Consider the following 21,232-nt stretch of genomic DNA (forward strand, 5'->3'; position numbering starts at 1 on the left):
CGAGAAGAAAGGAAGAGGGCCGGAGCCGCAAAGTGTGGAATAATAAACGGCTTTATTGAGTACAGAGCACACATCCTGCCCGGCAAGGTTCCCTGGCCCCGAGGAAAGAAAAATGGAGGCTAGGGAAGTTGCAAAGATTAAACCACGTGGGAGATATTTAAAGGGTCCCTCTAGGGAAGTGGAGCTACTATGACGTGGTAAAATTTCACTGGCTGGCAGACAATCGCTTCTTTCCAAATGGTTCCTGGGAAGCTTCCTTTGGCGGGCTTGATTGTGGGCGGTCCTAGCCAAAGTTGGGCGGGTCTGAGTTCTCCACATGAACATCCCTCTATCCACCGACCTTACATTATTAATGTACATATCATGTTCTATAAAAACTAATATTTATAGAAAAACTGGTTTTGATGGTTTCTCTTATTTTCAGTTGTAGATTAAAAACACACAACAACTTTTAGAAAAGATAAAATAAATGATAGAATGAAACATGTTATAGGAGACCTATGCTCCCACTAAAATCAACTAGAAAGTCAGGTAAAATATAATATTAGAAATAATAAGTGTCAGAGAACCACAGAACTATGAGAACTACAGAGTAAAATTGTAGAGAAAGGAAACTTAGATAGTCCAATCAGGACATTCTGCTCTTCGTGTGGACATGTCCGCTCTGGACTTGGGCTGAGTGTCTGGGCTGAGCCTCTGGGCTGAGCCAGCTGGCTGCAACAACACTTGAGGTGCAGAATATGCAGCAGGGATAGTGGCAGTCATGGAGCCTGGGTGACAGATTTAGAGATATGAAAACCCTCAAACAGATGGCCAATTTCCCTTTTAATACATCTGCTAAACTACAAATCTACCTAGGACAGGAGGCTAAAGAAGTCAGCTCAAATTTCATACGAGTTGAGTGGAATTTTCTGTGACTTCCTGCTACTTAGAAAATAAATACTATTGACAGGGACCTGGCCACAAGAGATGAGACCTGAAAATGCCCCAAGGACAGGTGGACGGGTCTGGAAACGGAGCTCCACCGTCTTTTTCCCTGGAGGCACCAGCAGACCTGGGTACAGCTGTAATTTAGGAATCCAGACCTCCAAAACAGGACCACTGCTGTAGACAGACACCAACAGAGCTTTTGTCATTTACTCAAAATTAGAGTGATAAAATTACAAACTTGAGGGGCTTTAAACACAGCTGGTCTCCTCAGGAGTATTGTCAAGTTGTCATATTATGTGGGATGGGGCGGCTAAAGACCTAGGCTGAAAACCCCTGAGAAGCAGGGAAGAAATTCCTTCCATTTTTTATTGCTAAAGAGACAAAGAATCACAATGGCCTTAACTCAAGAGCCACATCCTAGCAACAGGAACAAAAAATAACTTGACTGAGTCTTAACACAACTGCAATTTAGTGTTGGCTCACAGCAGTCTGGATTAAAGTGAACCATCTCGTTCTAACCATTAAGCAAAGGAAAGATGGCTCCTGTCTTGAAAAATATAAAATAACCTGAACTAACTACAGATTTTTGCTGCAATATGTGGCATTAGGAGATGAGAATATAGGGCCAACCCTAAGGCACAAAATAAACACTAGAAGCATACCAGCAAGTAGTCCATATATAAGAATTAGCAGACAAATTCTTTAAAATAAATTTGGTTATTATTGATTTGCTCAAGAAAATAGGGGAAAACACAATGCAGAATTTTAATTTGTAATTGGCATATATATAAAAAATCAAACGGACATTATTAAACTGAAAAAAAAATACAATCTTTGGTTTTTTTTGTTGTTGTTGTTTTTGTATTTTTCTGAAGCTGGAAACAGGGAGGCAGTCAGACAGACTCCCACATACACCCGACCGGGATCCACCCAGCACGCCCACCAGGGGGCGATGCTCTGCTCATCCTGGGTGTCGCTCTGTAGCGACCAGAGCCACTCTAGCACCTGGGGCAGAGGCCAAGGAGCCGTCCCCAGCGCCTGGGCCATCTTTTGCTCCAATGGAGCCTTGGCTGCGGGAGGGGAAGACAGAGAGAGGAAGGAGAGGGGGAGGGGTGGAGAAGCAGATGGGCGCCTCTCCTGTGTGCCTAGGCCGGGAATCGAACCTGGGACTTCCGCACACTAGGCCGATGCTCTACCACTGAGCCAACCAGCCAGGGCCAAAATATGATCTTTGAATTGGCGATTTTAACAGCAAATTGCATGTATCAGAAGACAGAAGAGTGAATAGGAAGTACAGTTTATAGGAAATATCCAAAATAAAATAAAACACACAGAGAACAATAACTTAAAAAATAGAACACTATAAGAGACATATGGATTATGCTCAAAGGGTATTTTCTATATTATCAACACTCAAGAGGGAGACGAGAATATGGAAAACAAGTTTTTGTGTGTGTGAAAATGGCTTTATTTTTCCTTAACTGAACTTACTTTATGTCTTTTTTTTTTAAAGAAAATTAAATTTAACAAGGTAACATTCGTCCACAAGAATACATAGGTTTCAGGTAAATATTTTTATAGTATTTGAACAGTTGATTGTGTTGTACACCCATCTCCCAAAGTGAAATCATTTTCTATTATCTTACATTTGTCCCTCTTTATGCCCTTCCTCCCACTCCTCTCCTTCCCCCTCCTCCATGTTTCCTGTCCCCCTGGTAACCACTGCACTCTTATCTATGTTCATGAGTCTCAGTTTTGTATCCCACCTATGTGTAAAATTATACAGTTTTTAGCTTTTTCTGATTTACTCATTTCACTCAGTATAATGTTCTCAAGATCAAGAAATAAAAGCTAAAAATTATTCAGAAGTGATAAAAAAAATCAGCTCATGGCCTTTTACCAGAGGAAATCAGCTCAAGAAAAGCTAGATTGATAAATATAAATTAAAAAGTATTTAGGTATTTAAACAGATATATTTTTAAAAAAGACACATTACCTTTGAAGGATCAATAGGTAGTTCACTTTCCTACAGAACTGATGGAATTCAGAAGAAAGTGTAATATCTTCAAAGTGCTGAAACACAAATAACTAACAATCTTGAATTCTATAACCTGCAAGAATATTCTTCAAAGATGAAGGTAAAAATAAGGACACATTCAGAATAAAACTGAGTGAATCCATCACAAATAGGCTTATATTTAAAAAAAAATACAAGAGTTCTACATAAAGAATTAATGATTTCATTAAAAGTACATAAAAGAATGAGAAGCACTGGCAAAAGTAAGTATGTGGATAAATGTGAAGAAATATTAACTGTAAAAAAGAATACTTGTACTATGAATTAAAATATATGTAAAATTAAAATGTGTGACAAAAATAATATGAAAGTCATAGGGAATAAATGGAGTTAAAGTGTTAAGTTCTAGCATTATTGGGAAGTGGTAAAAGTTATACTTATGCTATTATGTATGACTCAAGAATGACTACTACAAAATATGCAGTAATCATTATTCTTCATGTTTGAGTTATTTATCTCAATGTAATGAGAAGTTTACCCATATTTACAGAGGCGGATTAAGGCCGGTTGAGGCCCTGGGCACAAAAGAAAACATTGGCTCCTTAAAAAAGAGAAAGAGACAGGGAAAATAAAAATACATGTTAACTGTATTTTTAAATAAATAAAAAATATTATGTACATTAATGTTAAAATTGCACATATGAAACCAAACTTGATGTCATTAGAAAAAAGTATAAATTTGTATATAGTTTTGCAGGACCTTTCAGAAGTTGGGCGACCAGGGCATGTGCCCAGTGCGCCTGCCGTTAAATCTGCCTCTGCATATTTACCAGAATAAGGACATGCTTAATCTAGTCCCAGTTTGATGAGATGGTTCCATCTGGAGGCTAGGAAGTCTCAGATCCAGATGCCAGCCAGTTCCATTCCTTTCTGAGTCCTCGTCTTTTGGCTTGTAGGTGGTCGTCATCTTACTGTGTGTTCATATGATCTCTTTTTCGTGCATGTATTGGGAGAGAGAGTGAGGTCACTGGTGTCTCTTCTTATAAGGGTAATAATCCCATCATGGGATCCCCGACCCTCATAATCTCATTTAACCTGAATGACCTTCCAAAGGCCCCATCTCCAAATACCATCACAATAGGAGTTAGGGATTTAGATGAATTTTGTGAAGACACAAGATTCAGTTCATAACATCACTGTTCAGGAGAAAATAGTGACAAAGTGCTGGCCAAGTTCTGATTCTTACATTGGTCACTCTTGACATGGATGGGAACACTGTAAAAATAAAACAATATATATGGACGAATCACTGTATCTATAACTTAAAAATCTGTGCACATTTTGGTGAATATGTTATGATTTTAAAAAACAAGTGTCTCATAAAACTACATGATGTCCTTCTTGTATTCATTATAACTTCATGATTTCTTGCTTTTTTTTTTTAGATTTAGGAAAAGTGCCAAGACTGTCTATATAAACTTTAAATCCTTCTTTCATTCTAAGAAGCTTTATTTTGCATTTCTCAAAAAGCAATCAAGCCTTCCAAATATCAAACCTTATTTTGAAAATGATTTATAAAAATTCAACATGAGAAACTGGGAAATATATCTATTCATACAGATTACAATTTTTAAAATTAAAAAATAAATACAGGACTTAGCAGAAACTTAAATTTAGGTGGCCTTCCTGCAAAATTCTGAATCATTGTATTTCTCCATTATCCCCTGCAAAATCCTGAATTACTCTATTTTATACCCCAAATCCCCATAGTATTTACCCATTATTGTAAGAAAAAGTACTGTGGAGCCAAGCAAACTGAATTCAAGTTCTGGTACATCTGTACAGTGCTGCTTTTTCTGTAAAATTTTAAGTAGCTACTACTTTTATTGTACTTTTAGGGGGAAATTCATGAGTAGTGTAAATTATTCTTCTCCAGTTTCATGGACATATGAGAGAAGAATTGAAGGAAATGAGTTGCAACCAAGTGATCCCACAGAAACCTGGAACTTCTTTTTCTTTCTCTCTCAAAGTCATGAGCTAAGTGGTGATGATAGGGAATGAGCCTTCACCCTTATAAACCCTGGTCTGGGGCTGTTGAAATTGATCTTATTTTGCAGAAGATGACAATTATTTGCCACCACATTAATGGCCTTCAATTATTGTGATTTTTTGTTTCTCATGGGTGTATTTTGCTCTGCACCTCTCTTACCCATTATTGTCAGTGTTTAACATTATTTCTTCCTGCTCTCTAGAGTCCTTCTTCTAGGTTTAATGCCCTTCATACTCTCTAATCCTTGTGACTCAGAAGTTTTATAATCAAGGTCACTTGACCAGACTCTGCCCTGAGAATATGTAGATTTAAGAGACTGAGATTGAATGCCTGCTCCTTGTCATATGAAAAGTGAATGATTAGAGATCTATTTTCCTCCAGCAGGTTCTTGGCAGCATTCTAGAAAGTAGAGATTATTAGGTAAATACTATTAAATAAGCTAAGTTATTAGAGGAGATACAACTGGTATCTGTAGTCAAATATATATATATATATATATATATATATATATATATATTTCATCTCTAAGAGATGTATAAACACACTATAAAATTTATTTATTTAACAAATGGAACTAGATTATATGGACATCCAGGTGCAAAAGAATAAATCTAGACACAGAATTTACAGTCTTCACAAAATTTAACTCAAAATAAGTGTTATATTAGGGAAATAATGTAATAATCATTTTGTAGTGCCTTTAGAAAAGTGTTCAAAAACACATGTAATAAAAATGGTTATAAGAGTATGAAAATACAAACTTAAAATGGATTGCATATTTAACTGTAAAGTATAAAAATATAAAACTCTTAGAAAACATAAGAGAAAACCTACACAATCTTGGGTATGATGATGATTTGTTATATCCACAACAAAGGTACAGTTCATGGAAGAAATAATTATCTAGACTTAATTAAAATTAAAAACTTCTGCTATGATAAAGTCAAGAGAATGAGAATGCCTATTTGCAAAAGACACATATGATAAAGGACTGTTATCCAAAATAGACAAAGAACTCTTGAGACTTAACAATAAATAAAGAAACCAATTAAAAAAATAGAACAAAGGTCTTAACAGACACCTCTTAAAAGAAGATGTACAGATGGAAAATAAGCATATAAAAAGATGCTCCACATCGTATCTCATTAGGAAAAAACAACAATAATATACCATTACACATTTATTAAAATGACCAAAAAACTGAAAACACCAAATGCTGGCAAGATGTGGAGCAAGAGGAGCTCTCGTTCATTATTGGTATGAAAGCAGAATGGAACAGCCATTTTGGAAAACAGTTTGACAGTTTTTTTACAAAACTAAACATACTCTTACCATTGGATCTAGCGATCACACTCTTTGGTATTCACTAAAGGAAACTGAGACTTATGCCCACACACAAAAAATTTACACACGGATGCTTTATTCTTTTTTTAATTGAATTCATTGGGGTTACATTGGTCAATAAAACTACAATAGTTTCAAGTGTACAATTCTACCATACATCGTCTGTATATTGCATGGTGCAGGTGATTTATTCTGAACTGCCAAAACGTAAAAACAAAGAAGAATGAATAAATAAACTGTGGTACATCCAAATGATGGAATTTTACTCAGTATTAAAAATAAACGAGCTATCAAGCCACAAAAAGCTATGGAGGAAACTTAAAGGCATATTACTAAGTGAAAGAAGTCAATCTGAAAAGGCTACATACTATGTGGTTCCACCTATATGACATTATGGACAAAGCATAACCATGTATGCAATGAAGAGATCAGTTGTTACCAGGGGTTGAGAGGGATAGATGAATAGACAGAGCACAGAAGATTTTTAGGCCAGTGGAACCACTCTGTATGATACTATAGTGATGGGCACATGTCGTTATGCAGTTGTCTAAACCTATAGAATGTACAACCACAAGAATAAAAGTCAGGACTGACCAGACAGTGGCACAGTGGATAGAGTGTTGGACTGAGCTGCAGAGGACTCAGGTTCAAAACCTCGAGGTCACCAGCTTGAGCCCAAGGTTGCTGGCTTGAGCAAGGGGTCACTTGGACTGTTATAGCCCCACGGTCAAGGCACGTATGAGAAAGCAAACAATGAACAGCTAAGGTGCCGCAACGAAGAATTGATGCTTCTCATATCTCTCCCTTCCTGTCTGTCTGTCCCTGTCTGTCCCTCTGTCTCTTTCTGTCTCTGTCACACACAAAAAAAAGAGTAAGTCAGTGTAAACTGTGAACTTGGGGTGATTATGTGTCAATGTAGGTTCATCAATTTTAACAAGTGTACCACTCTGTTATGGGATATAGATAATGGGAGAAATTATGCAAGTGTACAGAGGATCCTCAGGTTACAACAGTCTCAAAATATGACGTTTCGAATTTACGATGCTCACTCTCATTAAAACTTAAAAAAATTGAGATGTGAGTGTTTCAGCTTATGCCGATAGAGTCGTGCTTACAGACTACATGGGTGAACCAGTTTGGTTGTGAGCAGCGGAAGAATATGCAGTACGGTGTACAGTACAGTATATTTCTGTCCTTTTTCTGTGGTTTAGTTGTGTTCTTATGTTCTAGATTATGATTTTACAACTGTGTGAGGATAAGTAAGTGACTTAGGCTAGTGTGTGTTTCGACTTACACCAAAAATTGGGTTCCATCACTGTCATAGGAACAGAACTGTGTCGTAACCTGAGGACTCCAGTATATGATAGAAACTCTGTACCTTCTCCTCAATTTTGCTGTAAACCTAAATCTATACTAAAAAAAGGATTTTAAAAATATTTTTGTATGTGCATGTGTGTATGGATAGATTACATCGATTAGTAGGTAAGTTGATAAGTAGGTAAATTTGCATAAAGAATTTGTCTGTGATTATTAAATAATAGTCTATTGTGTTAACAGTGTTAATAATTTTGACTGAAAATTAAAAGTATCTTGACTTCCTTTATACAGCTTTATATTTTTCCCAATTTGTAAAAAGATTAGCTTATGATTAGGGAAATAAGGTGTACAATTTTGCCAAAATAAAAACTATGTATAATTTTGAGGCCACCTGAGTTTTCTAACACTTCCTGGGGATCCAACAATATATATAGACCTTGTTTAAAAAAATAATGTGATTCTATTGTTTTGCAGCTGTCTGAATTGTGCTTCTTTTTCTTCTTCTTTTTTAACCAATTCATATTAATTCATGTGCCCCCATAACTGAAAGGAGGCTGATTAAGGGGAGACTCATTCAGTGATGCAAAAAGCTTTAGAGTAGGATACTGTATATATATATTTTTAAACCACTCAGCATCCTTCCTTAGCTAATTGTATCTGATTAGCTCAAAATTTATGGTTGCTATTTTAATTGTCTGAGAAAAACCATTAGAGAATTTTAGCTAGAGTGTGTTTATGCATATTCATGGGCATGCAGCTTCTGCATTAGAAACCACACCCCCATCTCTGCAGTATCTGCAGCATGAGTAAGGGCATCATCAGGAACTCAGAAGGAAAGGAAAACTTGACACCAGGCTCTCTGCAGAAGGCACAGAAGGTCAGCTTTGCTGTATTGACTTTTATATAAAAGTATTTCTGATCAACATTTTTGCAGCATGGAAATCTTTTTAAGCTTCTTTTATCTGTTTTGCATGATTTACCTAGTTACAAATTCCTCATAAAGTTAAGATCATCATTTTTTAAAATCAGAGATTGATAGGTAGCTTTGAAAAGATTTTATTCTTGTATTATTTTGGAAAGTACACGGAGGGAACATTTTGCATGTATACATGGTAATGAACCTAGAAAGTGGTTAAATATACAGACAAATATGATGGTTCATGCTAAGCATCTCAATGAGGCAATAATTTTGAATTTGATATATGAATATAGGGGCATATATAAGCGAGTTGATAAGTGGGTAAATATTGACAACTTGCTTAAAATCACATAACTAGCTGGCTAAATCTATTATATATATTAACTTCATATGTATTGTTCATGTATGTGCATGTGTGCATGTGTAACACAAGGGTCAATGGTAAACTTCCTGATCCTGTAGGAAGTAAGGAGTCCTCCACACAATTTTTTTTGTCAGTTTTTGTGACTTAGATTCTCATGGCTTCCTCTAGCTTATACATTGTCTTTGAAGTAATTGCACTAAGCAGGCAAAAGTTGACATTAGTCAATCTTTGAGAACCTCCCAGCACCCTTCATCCTCCCCATGCCAGTGGACCCACAGGAGTAGAGACATCAATAAAGTGTGGACTCACTGAAGTTTTCATTGGGAATAGAACTTGAAGCCAAACACAGAACTTCAATTCTCTTTATGGTGTGTTTTATTCTTAAATTTTCTACTAGGATCTCTCTTTTTGATCTAAGTATTTAATCTTTCTTTTTTGTTCTCTTTCCCCCTATTTTTTCCAAAAAAACTTTAGTATTTATGTTAATTTACAGAGAAATTCAGCAAATTTGCACAGCCAAACTTGTCAGTGTGTTCTCAAAACAAGTTTTTTCTCATCTACATAATACAATCTATTTAAGAACAGATGGGATTATATAACATAAAACAGATTATTTATTTATTTATTTATTTATTTATTTATTTATTTATTGGCTACAAAATACTTATTTTTAAGCACTAGTGCATCCAGGGTTCCATTTTCATTTTTTTCTTTTCCTCTCTTTCTCTCTCTCTCTCTCTCTCTCTCTTTTTTCTTTTTTGCAGTGAACAGAGAGGAGAGAGATGAAAAACATCAACTTGTAGCTGTGACACTTTAGTTGCCCACTGGTTGCTTTCCCATATGTGCCTTGATGGAATTAGGGCTCAAGTTGAGCTAGTACCTTGCTCAAGTCAGTGACTTTGAGCTCAAGCCAGAGACCTTGGGCTTCAAGCCAGCTACCTTTAGGCTCAAGACAGCAACAATGGAATCATGTTGATGACCTCATGCTCAAGCCATTGACCTCATGCTCAAGCTGGTGAGCACATGCTCAAACTCAATGAGCCCATACTCAAGCTGGTGACCTTAGGATTCAAACCTGGGACCTTTATATCCCAGGTCAAGCTTTATCCACTGTGCCACCACCCATCAAGTCAGGATTCCACCCTTGATTGCCTTCTCAAATGGTACTCTTCCTATATCCCCTTTCCTTCTCTAGTGTTTCAAGCTCCCATTTCTATTATAGTGATGTGCAAATTTCTGTAGCAACTTCCACCTCCTCCTGTTTTGCAAACCCACACATGGATCTGCATACTGAACCAATATATTTCAAAGTCCCTCTCACACCTTATATTCCACATATTCCAAGCAAATCTCACTACATTCCACAAACAACCAGCTATTTCCTTTTGTGCTCTTTATATTTGTTAATTCCATCATTATTTTTAGAAACACCCAATCCAGAAATCTGGGAACAATTATTAAGGTCTACCTTTACTTTATAAATAATATTGGATTACTAATGGAAATGTGTCTCATCTAAAATCTGTGGTATCCTTTTGAGGCCCATCAGCCCTCCTGACATCTTCATTATATTTTTATTCCTAGGCTATGGAAACTACCAAATTAGTCAATTTGCACTTTGTCTTGTTCATATTTCAATCTATTTTCTTCCAAGTGCCCTCTTTTACTCCCCTCTCCTGCCTAAAAGGTCAAGCTCAAGTATATGAAGAACAATAGTCACCCCTTCTTTTTTTTCTAGTGAGAAGAGAGGAGATAGGGAGACAGACTCCCACATGCACCCTGACTGGGATCCTCCTGGCAACCCCTGTCTGGGGACAATGCCCATGTCAACCGAGCTATCTGCAGTGCCTGAGGCTGATGCTTGGACCAACTGAGCTATCCTCAGAGCCCAGGCCAATGCTCAACCCAATCAAGCCACTGGCTGTAAGTGAGATAGAAGGAGAGATGTAAGAGGGATAGAAGGGGAAGAGAAGCAGATGATTAGTTCTCCTGTGTACCCTGACCAGGGATCCAACCCAGAACTTCTGCACATTAGGCCAATGTTCTCTCCACTTAGCCAACCAGCCAGGGCCTACAGTAGTCCTCTTTATTGACCATTTTGCTTCCCACAGTTTCAGTTACCTGTGGTGAACTGTGGTCGAAAAATATTAAATAAAAGATTATAAAAATAAACAACTTCTCAGATTTAAATTGTGCACTATTCTGAATAGTGTGATAATATCTCGAGCTGTCCTACTCTGTCTCACCTAGGACACAAATCTTCCCTTTGTCACTTGTAGCTATCTCGATTATCAGATCAACTGTCATGGTATCACAATCCTTGTGTTCAATAATTCTTATTTTACTTAATAACGGCCCCAAAATGCAAGAGTAGTGTTGCTGGTAAGGAGTTTAAGTCTCGTGCTTGTCTATATTTTACAAAGATAAGATCAATATTCTAATTAAGTAATTAAGCCTCAAGGCAGTTTGGCATGAATAGAACTGTGCTCAAAGACAGCCTGCATTAATGCACAGACTGCTTCCTCTTTTCCTGGGATTTTTCAACATATGAAAGCACCACTTCTAGTCAAGAGACTTGCTGTGCTTGCTTATAAAGGGGGCATACTTTATCACCAAAAAAATAAGAAGTCACCAATGTTTTCTTTTTTAAAAATGATAAGTTACTCTAGAAGTTGAGGTGAACATGTACATTTTTCAGAACTCATGTACATGCCATATTTAATTAAATGTTGTTGCATACAAGAACTCTATGAAGTAGGTTGGACTACCACAATTATTATTAGTCAGCTAAGAAACCTAAAGTTTAAGCAAGAAAACAAGAATAAAAAGAAGAAACTATATTCTAGAAGCAGTAAGTTATAGTACACATTTGCAAATGCGATTATAACAGAGCTGGAATGAAGAACCATCATTTTGAACTGGTAATGCTGTATTCCTTACACCAAAGCACACAAATATAATCACTGATCATTTAACTACATTTTAAAATCTCTTATGTAGGTTTTTCTTTGGATCCAGCAGAAACCTCTGCAGTATAGTTTATGTATGCGTATTTTAGGGAAATAATTCAGAGGAGGCTATCAGCAAGTTGAGGAGAGACTTCCTGTATTGAGTGATCATAAAATATCTTATATAAGCTACTGGAGACTATCCAGTTCTTTCTGGTTGCAGAGAAACTTGTCCTTTAACTCTTGGATACAGGAATTTTAGACTCAACCAATGAAGTTGAAGGGAATACATTACCTCATCAAAAGTGTGTTTCTTTGGCTGTTCACTTTTCAGGTAGCTTTAAGATAGTTTATATTACTTTAACCCTTGCATTTATAAATCTTCTATAGTACGGTATTAGAGCTAACTCCTGATACTAACATCATCTGGGTGATATAACACATGGTTAGATTAAAGAAACAAATGCCACTTATTTCTATTCAAAACATAAAACAATATTAACAATTTGATTTTTTAAAACTTTAATTTCCTTTCTGCTGAGTCATACTATCTCTATTTGCTTGCTGAAAAAATATTAGCCCTTGGGAAAAAAATAGAGCAGAGAGAATCATAATCTGATATCCTTTCTGTGTACCACACCTCGTGGTTTCTGAAATACCCAACATTTTCCGTGGACTATACCTCTTCACCCATTTGTCTTTAGCAAGCTGGAGAAGGGGGTTGAAATCAATGTATGTGGAAACAAGTGATGAATACAAAGAAGAGGTAGGAGAATTTTTAAAGGAATCCAGGGACGTATTACTCTTGGTTTATCAAGAACAGATAGATACTTGCTCTTGTTATAAAACACTGTCTTCATCTTCCTAATGCCACTGACCACTTGGGCAAAACTAAAATCCACATTGTGACCTATTTGCCCTATTTCATGAGAGTTTTGTACTAGTATTGTGACCTAGTGTATTGCTATTTGACAAGTTCTATATTGTGTTGTCAATTAGGTTGTAATTCCATGAGGTTAAGATTTAGGAGCTACTATATATATAGCATCTTTGTTAGAACCCATCACAATAAAAATCTGAAGATTCATTAATATGGTGATGATTGAGCCAGAACTCAGGAATACAAAGATGATAATGACCATACTTCTTAACAGTTAATAGGATGACAGAATCTACTCCAGAAAAGAAGACCTGGGTTTTTGTTTTTTTTGCTTGCTTGTTTGTTTGTTTCTTTTTCTCAGTTCACAGACCACAGACCTAGTTCCTTAGAATTTTAAAGTTGCTGAAGGTATAATGAGCTTGGAAAAGATCTAGATTTGGCACCTAACTCTGCCACACTTTCTGTGTTGTAATTTTGGATAAACAATTTAAGTGCAATGAGCTTCAGTTGCCTTGCTTATAAAACTGGGATGAGTGGAGCCTAGTTCACAAAATAATCATAGGGATTACCAGAAGGCACATAGATCCACTCACCTGGCCATCTTTTTTACCATCTTCCCTTTACTCTGGGTAAGATTATTCATTCTGGATGATAAGAAAGAAAATTTTGTAATTAGCAGAAATTTTCTGATTTCACCTCCTACTTTTTCATTCCTGCTCAGGTATGACAGACCAAAACCCTTCACTTGTTGCTTAACTTCTTTCTAAGTATCTAGCCAATGCCTATCAAGACAGAAAGAATAATATTGACATCATCCAATTTCTGAGTTAATGGATCTTAAATTAAATTTGTTGTCACTGATCTTCTTCACCTCTGATGAACCTTGACCATCTGAATATTACAGAGGTACAGTCTTCAGCTTTACCTCTGATGTGTGCCTCTCTGTTCCAAATGGCTGCGTATTGTCTCCTTGCTCAACTTCTCAGTTCCATGATGAGGTAAGAGCCTTAGCCTCAATTTTGCTTCCCTTTACTAAAACCTAGACCTTGTTGCTGCCAATTGCTGTTCCTCAAGAAAGAGCTGTGCTAGCCTCTCAAGCTAAGGGGACTCATGTCATAAACCACAGGCATGACCGGTTTCTCTGTTATCACTGCTCATAGTAACCTGTTTGTCTTGATCTTTTTTGGGAATTCCTTTGGATTACTGAGTCCCTAGTTAGCACACACATCCTTCACGATCAGTTCATTCATTCATTTACCCTTTCATTTTTTTTTTCATGCATGAGAATTAACTCCATTGGCCTTGATATGAGCATGTCTTAGCCTCGTGTACTATACTTATCCCACTATGACTCATAGCTGAGCCTGAATTATCCTTAAGTGCTATATTATATCTTTTATAGAAAAAGGTATTCAACTGGGAAATGAAAAAAATGTTAACAAATCCAAATACATCTTAAATAATTTGACTATATCTTGAAATTTTAAAATTACCTCAAAGGAACTAAGCAAGTAGGGCTTCCTAAGTAGAATTATTTACATTAGAAACAGACAGGTAAATAAAATAATAGGTTAGAAAGAGGAAACTCTTTAAATGTATAGTTAAGCAACATACTGCACTTGATTAGATAGAGACAGAACATCCAAAAAACAAAAAACAAATTTAATGCAAAATTCTGTCTTCTCTAAAAAAATGTTAACAGAGCGATTTTTTTCCTTTTTTTTTTTTTTTTTTTGTTTTTTAGTAGATGGATGATTTGTTATAGTCCTAATAAGTTAATGGAAATGATCAAAATCTTTCCAACTATTTCTTGCTTTTATTTAAAAAATCAATACCCAGCTTTCCATCAAATAACAATAAAGAATGAAGCCAATATGTAAACTACAGAGTCTGCCAGAGTGTCTATTTAAAATGACCTAAAGCAAGGACAAGTACCTTAATGCCTTTGTGATTCTCCAGTGTTGCACCCCTGGAGCCAGATGTGTGCTCTCTCAGCCAGCTTGAACAGGAACTGGGCCATCTATGACAGTTGCTCACCTCTGGTTAGCCATGGGGTTAAGTTATATTCTCCAACTGAAATTTCAGTGGTCCCAGAGATCTCTTTTCCTGCCAGGGTGACCTTGGATCTTTGATGTTGAGATGAACACACAGCAAAGCCACAATTTTAGTTTGGCCCTTGGGACACCAATTGGACTTACATGTTAGATTTCTCTCTGTTCAAATTGTTAGCTCCCTTCTACAGTTTATTTTTCTTATATTCTTTCTGGTCTCCATGATTAATATTCTGTTGTCCTAAATAGCTTGTTAATTAACTTATTTTCACAACAAATATTTATTGAACAATTACAATGTGCCAGGAAGGTACTGAATTAGAGCAGGAACAAATGATATTCTCTTACTCTCACTAAATTTATACTCAATTGAGGTGACAGATATTTCACAAGACATTACTACCAAATGTAGTGAGTCTTAATAAGGTTAAGTATAATTCCCAGCTCCTCTAGGAGCTCGACCTTGAATTCTGCCCAATGAGATAATTTCTTCATAATGACAATTTACCCAACTGCCAAGAATCCTGCCCCTTTCTCCTTTAATTTCTCCACATGATGTCCTCTCTATCTTGTTGTGTTTCTCAACACTGATCACTTAAAACCTCATAATTAAGGCCTTTTTCACCATTTCACTACCCTCGGAGCTGCCTTTTATCTCTTCAGCAGGCCTCCGCAGCAAGTAAGTTACTTCTAGCAAAGAGCTGGCATTGTCTCTGCCACCCACCCACCTTGTCTTATTCTCCCTCTCAGCTTTATGTGCTAGAGTCCCTGGATTCTATGCATATCAGCCTAGTACAAAGATTTCTGCAAATATATCTTTATGCAAACTTTGACTTAGCACTTTGTGACTTTTTAGGATGAAATGCAGTCTTTAACAAACCTGCTGTCTTTAACAGCCTAATTCATTTTAAGGCCACAGCTATATCAGACAGTTTATTAATGAAGTAGGAACTGTTTTCTTATGAACAACATGAAGATAATGAGTGTTGATTTGAGGATCAAAAAAAGACCATAGCCCTGTCCGATTGGCTCAGTGGTAGAACGTTGGCCCAGCATGTGGTTGTCCAGGATTTAATTCCCAGTCAGGACACACAGAAAAGCGCTCATCTGCTTCTTCACCCCTCCCCCTCTCGCTTTTCTCTCTGTCTTTCTCTTTCTCTATTCTCCTCCCCTCCTGCAATCAAGGTTCAATTAGAATGAGTTTGCCCCAGGCACTGAGGATGGCTCCATGGCCTTCACCTCAGGAGCTAAAAAATGGCTCTGGTTGCAAAGGAGCATGGGCCCCAAATGGGCAGAGCATCACCCCCAGTTGGCTTTCTGGGTGGGTCCCAGTTGTGGCACATGCAAGAGTCTCTCTCTGCCTCCCCTCCTCTCACTAAAAAAATAAAATAAAATAATAAAAGATCACGTGTAGAAAAGTACTTTTAACTGCAATGCACCATCCCCATGTAAAATATTCTTACAGTTGCTTAATAAGGGCTGCCCTAGAAAAATGAAAAAAGCACTATAACCATCAAGATGTGCTTACCCAGGAGAGTAAAATTTGTTCTCCTTGGGTGTCAGTTTTCTCTTTTATTAAATGCAAGGGCAGGGCCGAATGACTTTCTAGCATTAATATTGATTCCATACTGCTATTGTATCTTACTAACGTTTAAATGTTTCAGTAAGATAAATTAAACAAATCCACTATCTACAAACATTTATTATACACAGACTGGTACAAGAAAGTGTATTGAGTGCTTGGGACATACAATGATTTCACATCTGGCCACAATCACCGAAAGAGTCTCTAATTTGGAAGAGAAGCAACATGGATGGAAAGGTGTAACTGTCAGCATGCAGTTAAGTGTTAAATAAGAATAAGATAACAGAATTGAAGAATTGGAACAAACTTTTCCTAAGAACCAATGCTTTTACATCATTAAACCTCCATAATAACTGTGCAAGGTATATACTGGTAGTCCTATTTTGCAAATAAAAGCTATGAGACTGAAACAAAGTCCATACTTTATCAAGCTAAAACAGCTAGTTTTATAATAAAATATAGGATTTTCCACTTAATTAAAGACTTTGATATTAGAAACTACATGTTCCTTAGCTTATAATCTACTACTGAAACTGGAGAGCTGTTGAGAGTGAAAGGGTTACTGTTAACAATTACTCTGGAACAATAGACACAAAACAAAAATAACCTAGGGAAACTAGGATGTATGATTATCCTACCTACCATGTTTTATTTACTCTTTATCACTGGGGGCGGGGGGAAGATATGGAATAATTTAGAGCAGGATTGGAGGCAAGTGTCCATGTCAGTAACTTGGTGGAAGTGTCATGTCTCTGCTCTCTGCATCTTCAGCTGTTTTCTCAGATTGTTAGTAATAAAGTCAAATATTCCTTAGCTCTGTAGTCTTGATATCTTACATTGCTTCTTCCTTCATAAATTCAGCAATCATTTTCTTGAAATTTTCAATGAATTCATACAGTGGTAATGACCTTGGGCTTGCAGGTGGGTCCCCAAATGAACCTGTGAGCTTCCTTAACCACCATTGTACCTTATTTCTGCTAGCTGCCTAGTACTTGTGACATCAAACACAGTGATGTTTAGGAGTCATCAACTGGCCTAGGTTGGCATTTTCACTTTCCCTGAGAGTGTGGCATTTGGAAAGTTAGTTAGCTTGTCTTTGCTTGAGTTTTCTCATCAATAAAAATGAAATACTCATAGTGCCTACCTGATAGAATATTGCTTCCAAAAGTGTTAGATACTTTTAGTATTGCTATTAGATAATTAGAATTTTCATTTCTTTCTGCCAAGCAGAGAATAAGATAAATAGCTCAGTACATATGATTTACTGACACTTGACAAAGAGAATTACCAGTAGTGACTTTGAAGTTTTAAGTCTTGGGTTAAGATCTCAGCTTTTCCAAAGAATGCTTTTGGCCTAGACATGTTACCTTTTCTGAGTTTCTTTTCTGTATAAACCAAAATTAATGCTTGCATTCACGGAGTGATATCCACCTTACAAGGCCATTATGAACATTAGAATAAAGTATTTTATATTCTGAAGAAGGTGACATAAGAGAAAATGATTATAAATTGCAATTCTAACATTTCATAACTTATTTAATAATTTACTCAATAAAATGTGTATGGCACTTCCAAATATTTTTAAGTATAAAAATAACACAATAGGTGAATTATCATTGGCATGGTTGAATTAAGATTAAAAGAACAGTGTTTGGTGAAGTAAATTGCGTGCAGAGTTTGCTTATGAAGCAGAGTCATGGAGAGTAAGTGGATGCCATCTGCTCATCGTATGTCAGCCTTTGAATCCTGCATTCTCTTGTATATGTAGTTCATGTTCCAAAATTAAAATATATTCTATATTAAGAAATAGAGAAATGGAAATGTTATCAGGATTAGAGCTATGTCTGCTTGGAAGAAAATTCTGTGGCGCATTGCAGAGAAATTTGAGTAGCAATGCTGAATCCAGTTACAGAAGTCAGCTTCAATTCACATTTGCTACCGAGGTCCAGCAGCCAAAGAAGCCAAGAGAACCGGAGCTCAGCAGTAGGCCGGAAGGGATCCCCGGGGCAATTTTTCATAGAGATGTAATAAATCAGGGGAGAAAGAAAGGACTCTATACTGCTTTAAATTGTTATACAAATCAGATTAAATACAGAAGTCCCTAAGTGAAAATCCTATTAGGACAATTAGAAAAATGTAATTTTGTCTAAAATCTGTATTTTAAAAGGACATGGTGAGATTAATATTCACTGTTATTGAAAGAGAAGTGTTTCGATCAACATTCCCTAGGCATATGTGGATTCTGAGTGCCTGATGTTGTAATGCCATTATCTTGCTTATTATTCCCATCACGAGGGACAGTCCCATTTTCCATTTAGAGGAAACAGATCAGGTTAACTGCCCCAAGCTCACGGACTGACCATTCCGGGCTTGTTCTTTCTTGTTAGTAAACGCCACCATCATTCAAATATGTCAAGCAGAGAAATTTTATAAAATGCCCTTAACACTTAAGTGGTTGAAAGAGCTCGTGGTTGCTTAGCAACAGAGCTTCCAGAGGTAGGTAATGCGACACGCTGAAGATATCTCTAGAGGAGGAAGGAAAATATGATACTTCCAGCTGTAGATTCCTCACAATATTACGTGAGAATAGCATTTCAGTGCCCCGGGTCAGAGGTGGGCGTGGGGGTGGGGTGGAGAGGCGGAGAAGACCCAATGATAAAATGCTGTACTTGAACTAGATGGTCACCAGAGTTCCTTTCACTATTTTATCTATGATTGGATAAACCATCAAGCTTACAAAAATTAGGGGCTATTTAAAAATGAATATGAAGTAATAAAAAAAAAGAAGCATCTTATTTTTTTTAAATGAAAAACATCAGAAAAGCAAACGTAAATCAGAGAAAGTTGTTTGATTATGTAAATGAGATGCAAAACCAACTTTTATTTTATTGGCGAAAGTACTGGAATATCTGCACTGTCCCTGATCCCTTAATTTTAATATACTGTGAGCAGTATATTATAGCCTTAGCCCTCGAGACATGACATTTATCGTTGAATTTATCATTGATTACAGTGTGCTTGGCCAATCCCAAATCAAATTCCTTAGTTACCTAACTGTGTATATCAGATGCCATAAAGAGTTAATCTATGGTTCTTTTGTATGATTTACTTAAAAAATACTTTTGGAGCAAGCATAGCATGTAAGGCAGTGTACTTGTGCTGAGGAGTGAACCTAAGTAAATCACAAACTTCACCTTCCTGGAGCTCCTAGCCCTGCAGAAGGAAGGAAAACGGACACAAATATCTTTAAAACACAGAGAGGTTCATGACAGTTGCAGTGCTCAAGAGATCACCTAGCAAAGAGCCTTTTCATTAGCTTCCTTGAGACCTAGAACGCTTTTATTTTATGACAAAGTTTATATTGTAGCCAGTCTTGGAAAATCTTATGCATCTGCCATATCTTAACAAAAGAAGAAAGTGAGGCTAGCGTTAGATCATGCAGATAGTCAGTGGCAAAGGGACAATCCAAACTCATGCTTTCTGATTATACATTTAGTCATTTTATGCAAAACTGGCCCTTGGTATAAAGTGGAAATCTATCAATGTACACAGCAGATATAAAAAAACAAAGGATGGTCTTTGAAAGGAGGGAGAAGTTGCATCAGGAAGGAATTAGGAAAAAATCATGGAAGCAGTGGCATTTGAATTAGACATTGTAAGACATACTGACTTAGGTCTCTGAAGATTGTAGGAAAAACATTCTTGGCAGAGGGAATAATATGAGCAAAAGAAACCAAATATAGATAGTAAGACCATATGGTTCAGAGGCCATGATTTTATTTAGTAGGCAATTGATAGAAATTAACATTTTTGAGCAAAAGAATGTCATCATATTTATGGTCTTGGAGGAGTTGTATTTATAGTAGGAATAAAATGTCTTTGTCCAGATCAATTAGGCGGCAGCTGCCCTGGCTCAGGAGGCATGAAGGTGTCAAGCAGAATGAGGGCTATCAGGTAGGAAAAAGAGAATGGACTCAAATGATTTTAGAAGCAGAAAGAATGGTACTGTGGGATTAGATGAAGCAATGCTTAAGTGATCATATTGTCTCAAGTATGGTGACAGGAGGGTAGGGATGTGAGGGCTACAGCTGTAGGTCATGAAACCATCTATCCACAGGAAAATATTGCTAGACCGAATGTTGATAAGTGGGCTAAAGAATGATCAGGTCTTCTTTATAAAACTGTGTTCCCCAAATAAAGTAGCAAGGACCATATTTTTATGCTTTCATAATATTTAATTACAATATAAAATACCTTCAGAAAAATGTACAGATATTAAATGTGAAAATATTTTTTCTCAAAGCAATTGCAGTATTTTCTGCATTTCTGAAGAAAACCTCATATTCTATCTCAGTCTCTTTCTTTTCTCCCCAGAGGAACCCACTTTCCCATTTAGTTTTGTTTGGTTTCGCCCTTTATAAAACACACCATCTAGTATATACAAAATATAGTGTTTATTTTCTTTGACTCAAAATTGTGCCTGCAAATTCATCTATAATGTTTCATGCAGCAGTAAATCATACTTATTCATTCTTTTGTAGTATTTTATTGTTTAAATACACCACACTTTATTTATACATTCTACTATTTAATGACATTATACTAAACGTATATGACTTTAGATGCATGTATGCATGTATTTCTATTGGGTATATACATGGGAGTGTTATTTCTGGGTCTTAAAATGTACATACACACATATTCACACACCCACATGGCCTCGAACCTGCCACACACATACACACATCCTTAGCATACTACCAAAGAGTTTCCCAAAGTGATTATACCAATTATACTCTCACCAGCAGAAATATGAGAGTTCTGGCT

General features: G+C 36.5%; 1 protein-coding gene across 1 annotated transcript in view; it reads right to left on the minus strand.

The window, feature by feature from the left end:
- Window positions 1-615: 615 nt before the first annotated feature.
- The window catches only part of ADAM7 (ADAM metallopeptidase domain 7), a 113,163-nt gene continuing 92,546 nt past the window's right edge, over window positions 616-21,232 (minus strand). The window contains 3 exon segments of the mRNA XM_066252634.1: window positions 616-770; window positions 944-1,104; window positions 2,927-3,003. Of these exon segments, the coding sequence (XP_066108731.1) occupies window positions 616-770; window positions 944-1,104; window positions 2,927-3,003 (393 nt within the window).

The sequence above is a fragment of the Saccopteryx bilineata genome, chromosome 1, assembly GCF_036850765.1.
Source record: "Saccopteryx bilineata isolate mSacBil1 chromosome 1, mSacBil1_pri_phased_curated, whole genome shotgun sequence".
Classification (NCBI taxonomy): domain Eukaryota; kingdom Metazoa; phylum Chordata; class Mammalia; order Chiroptera; family Emballonuridae; genus Saccopteryx; species Saccopteryx bilineata.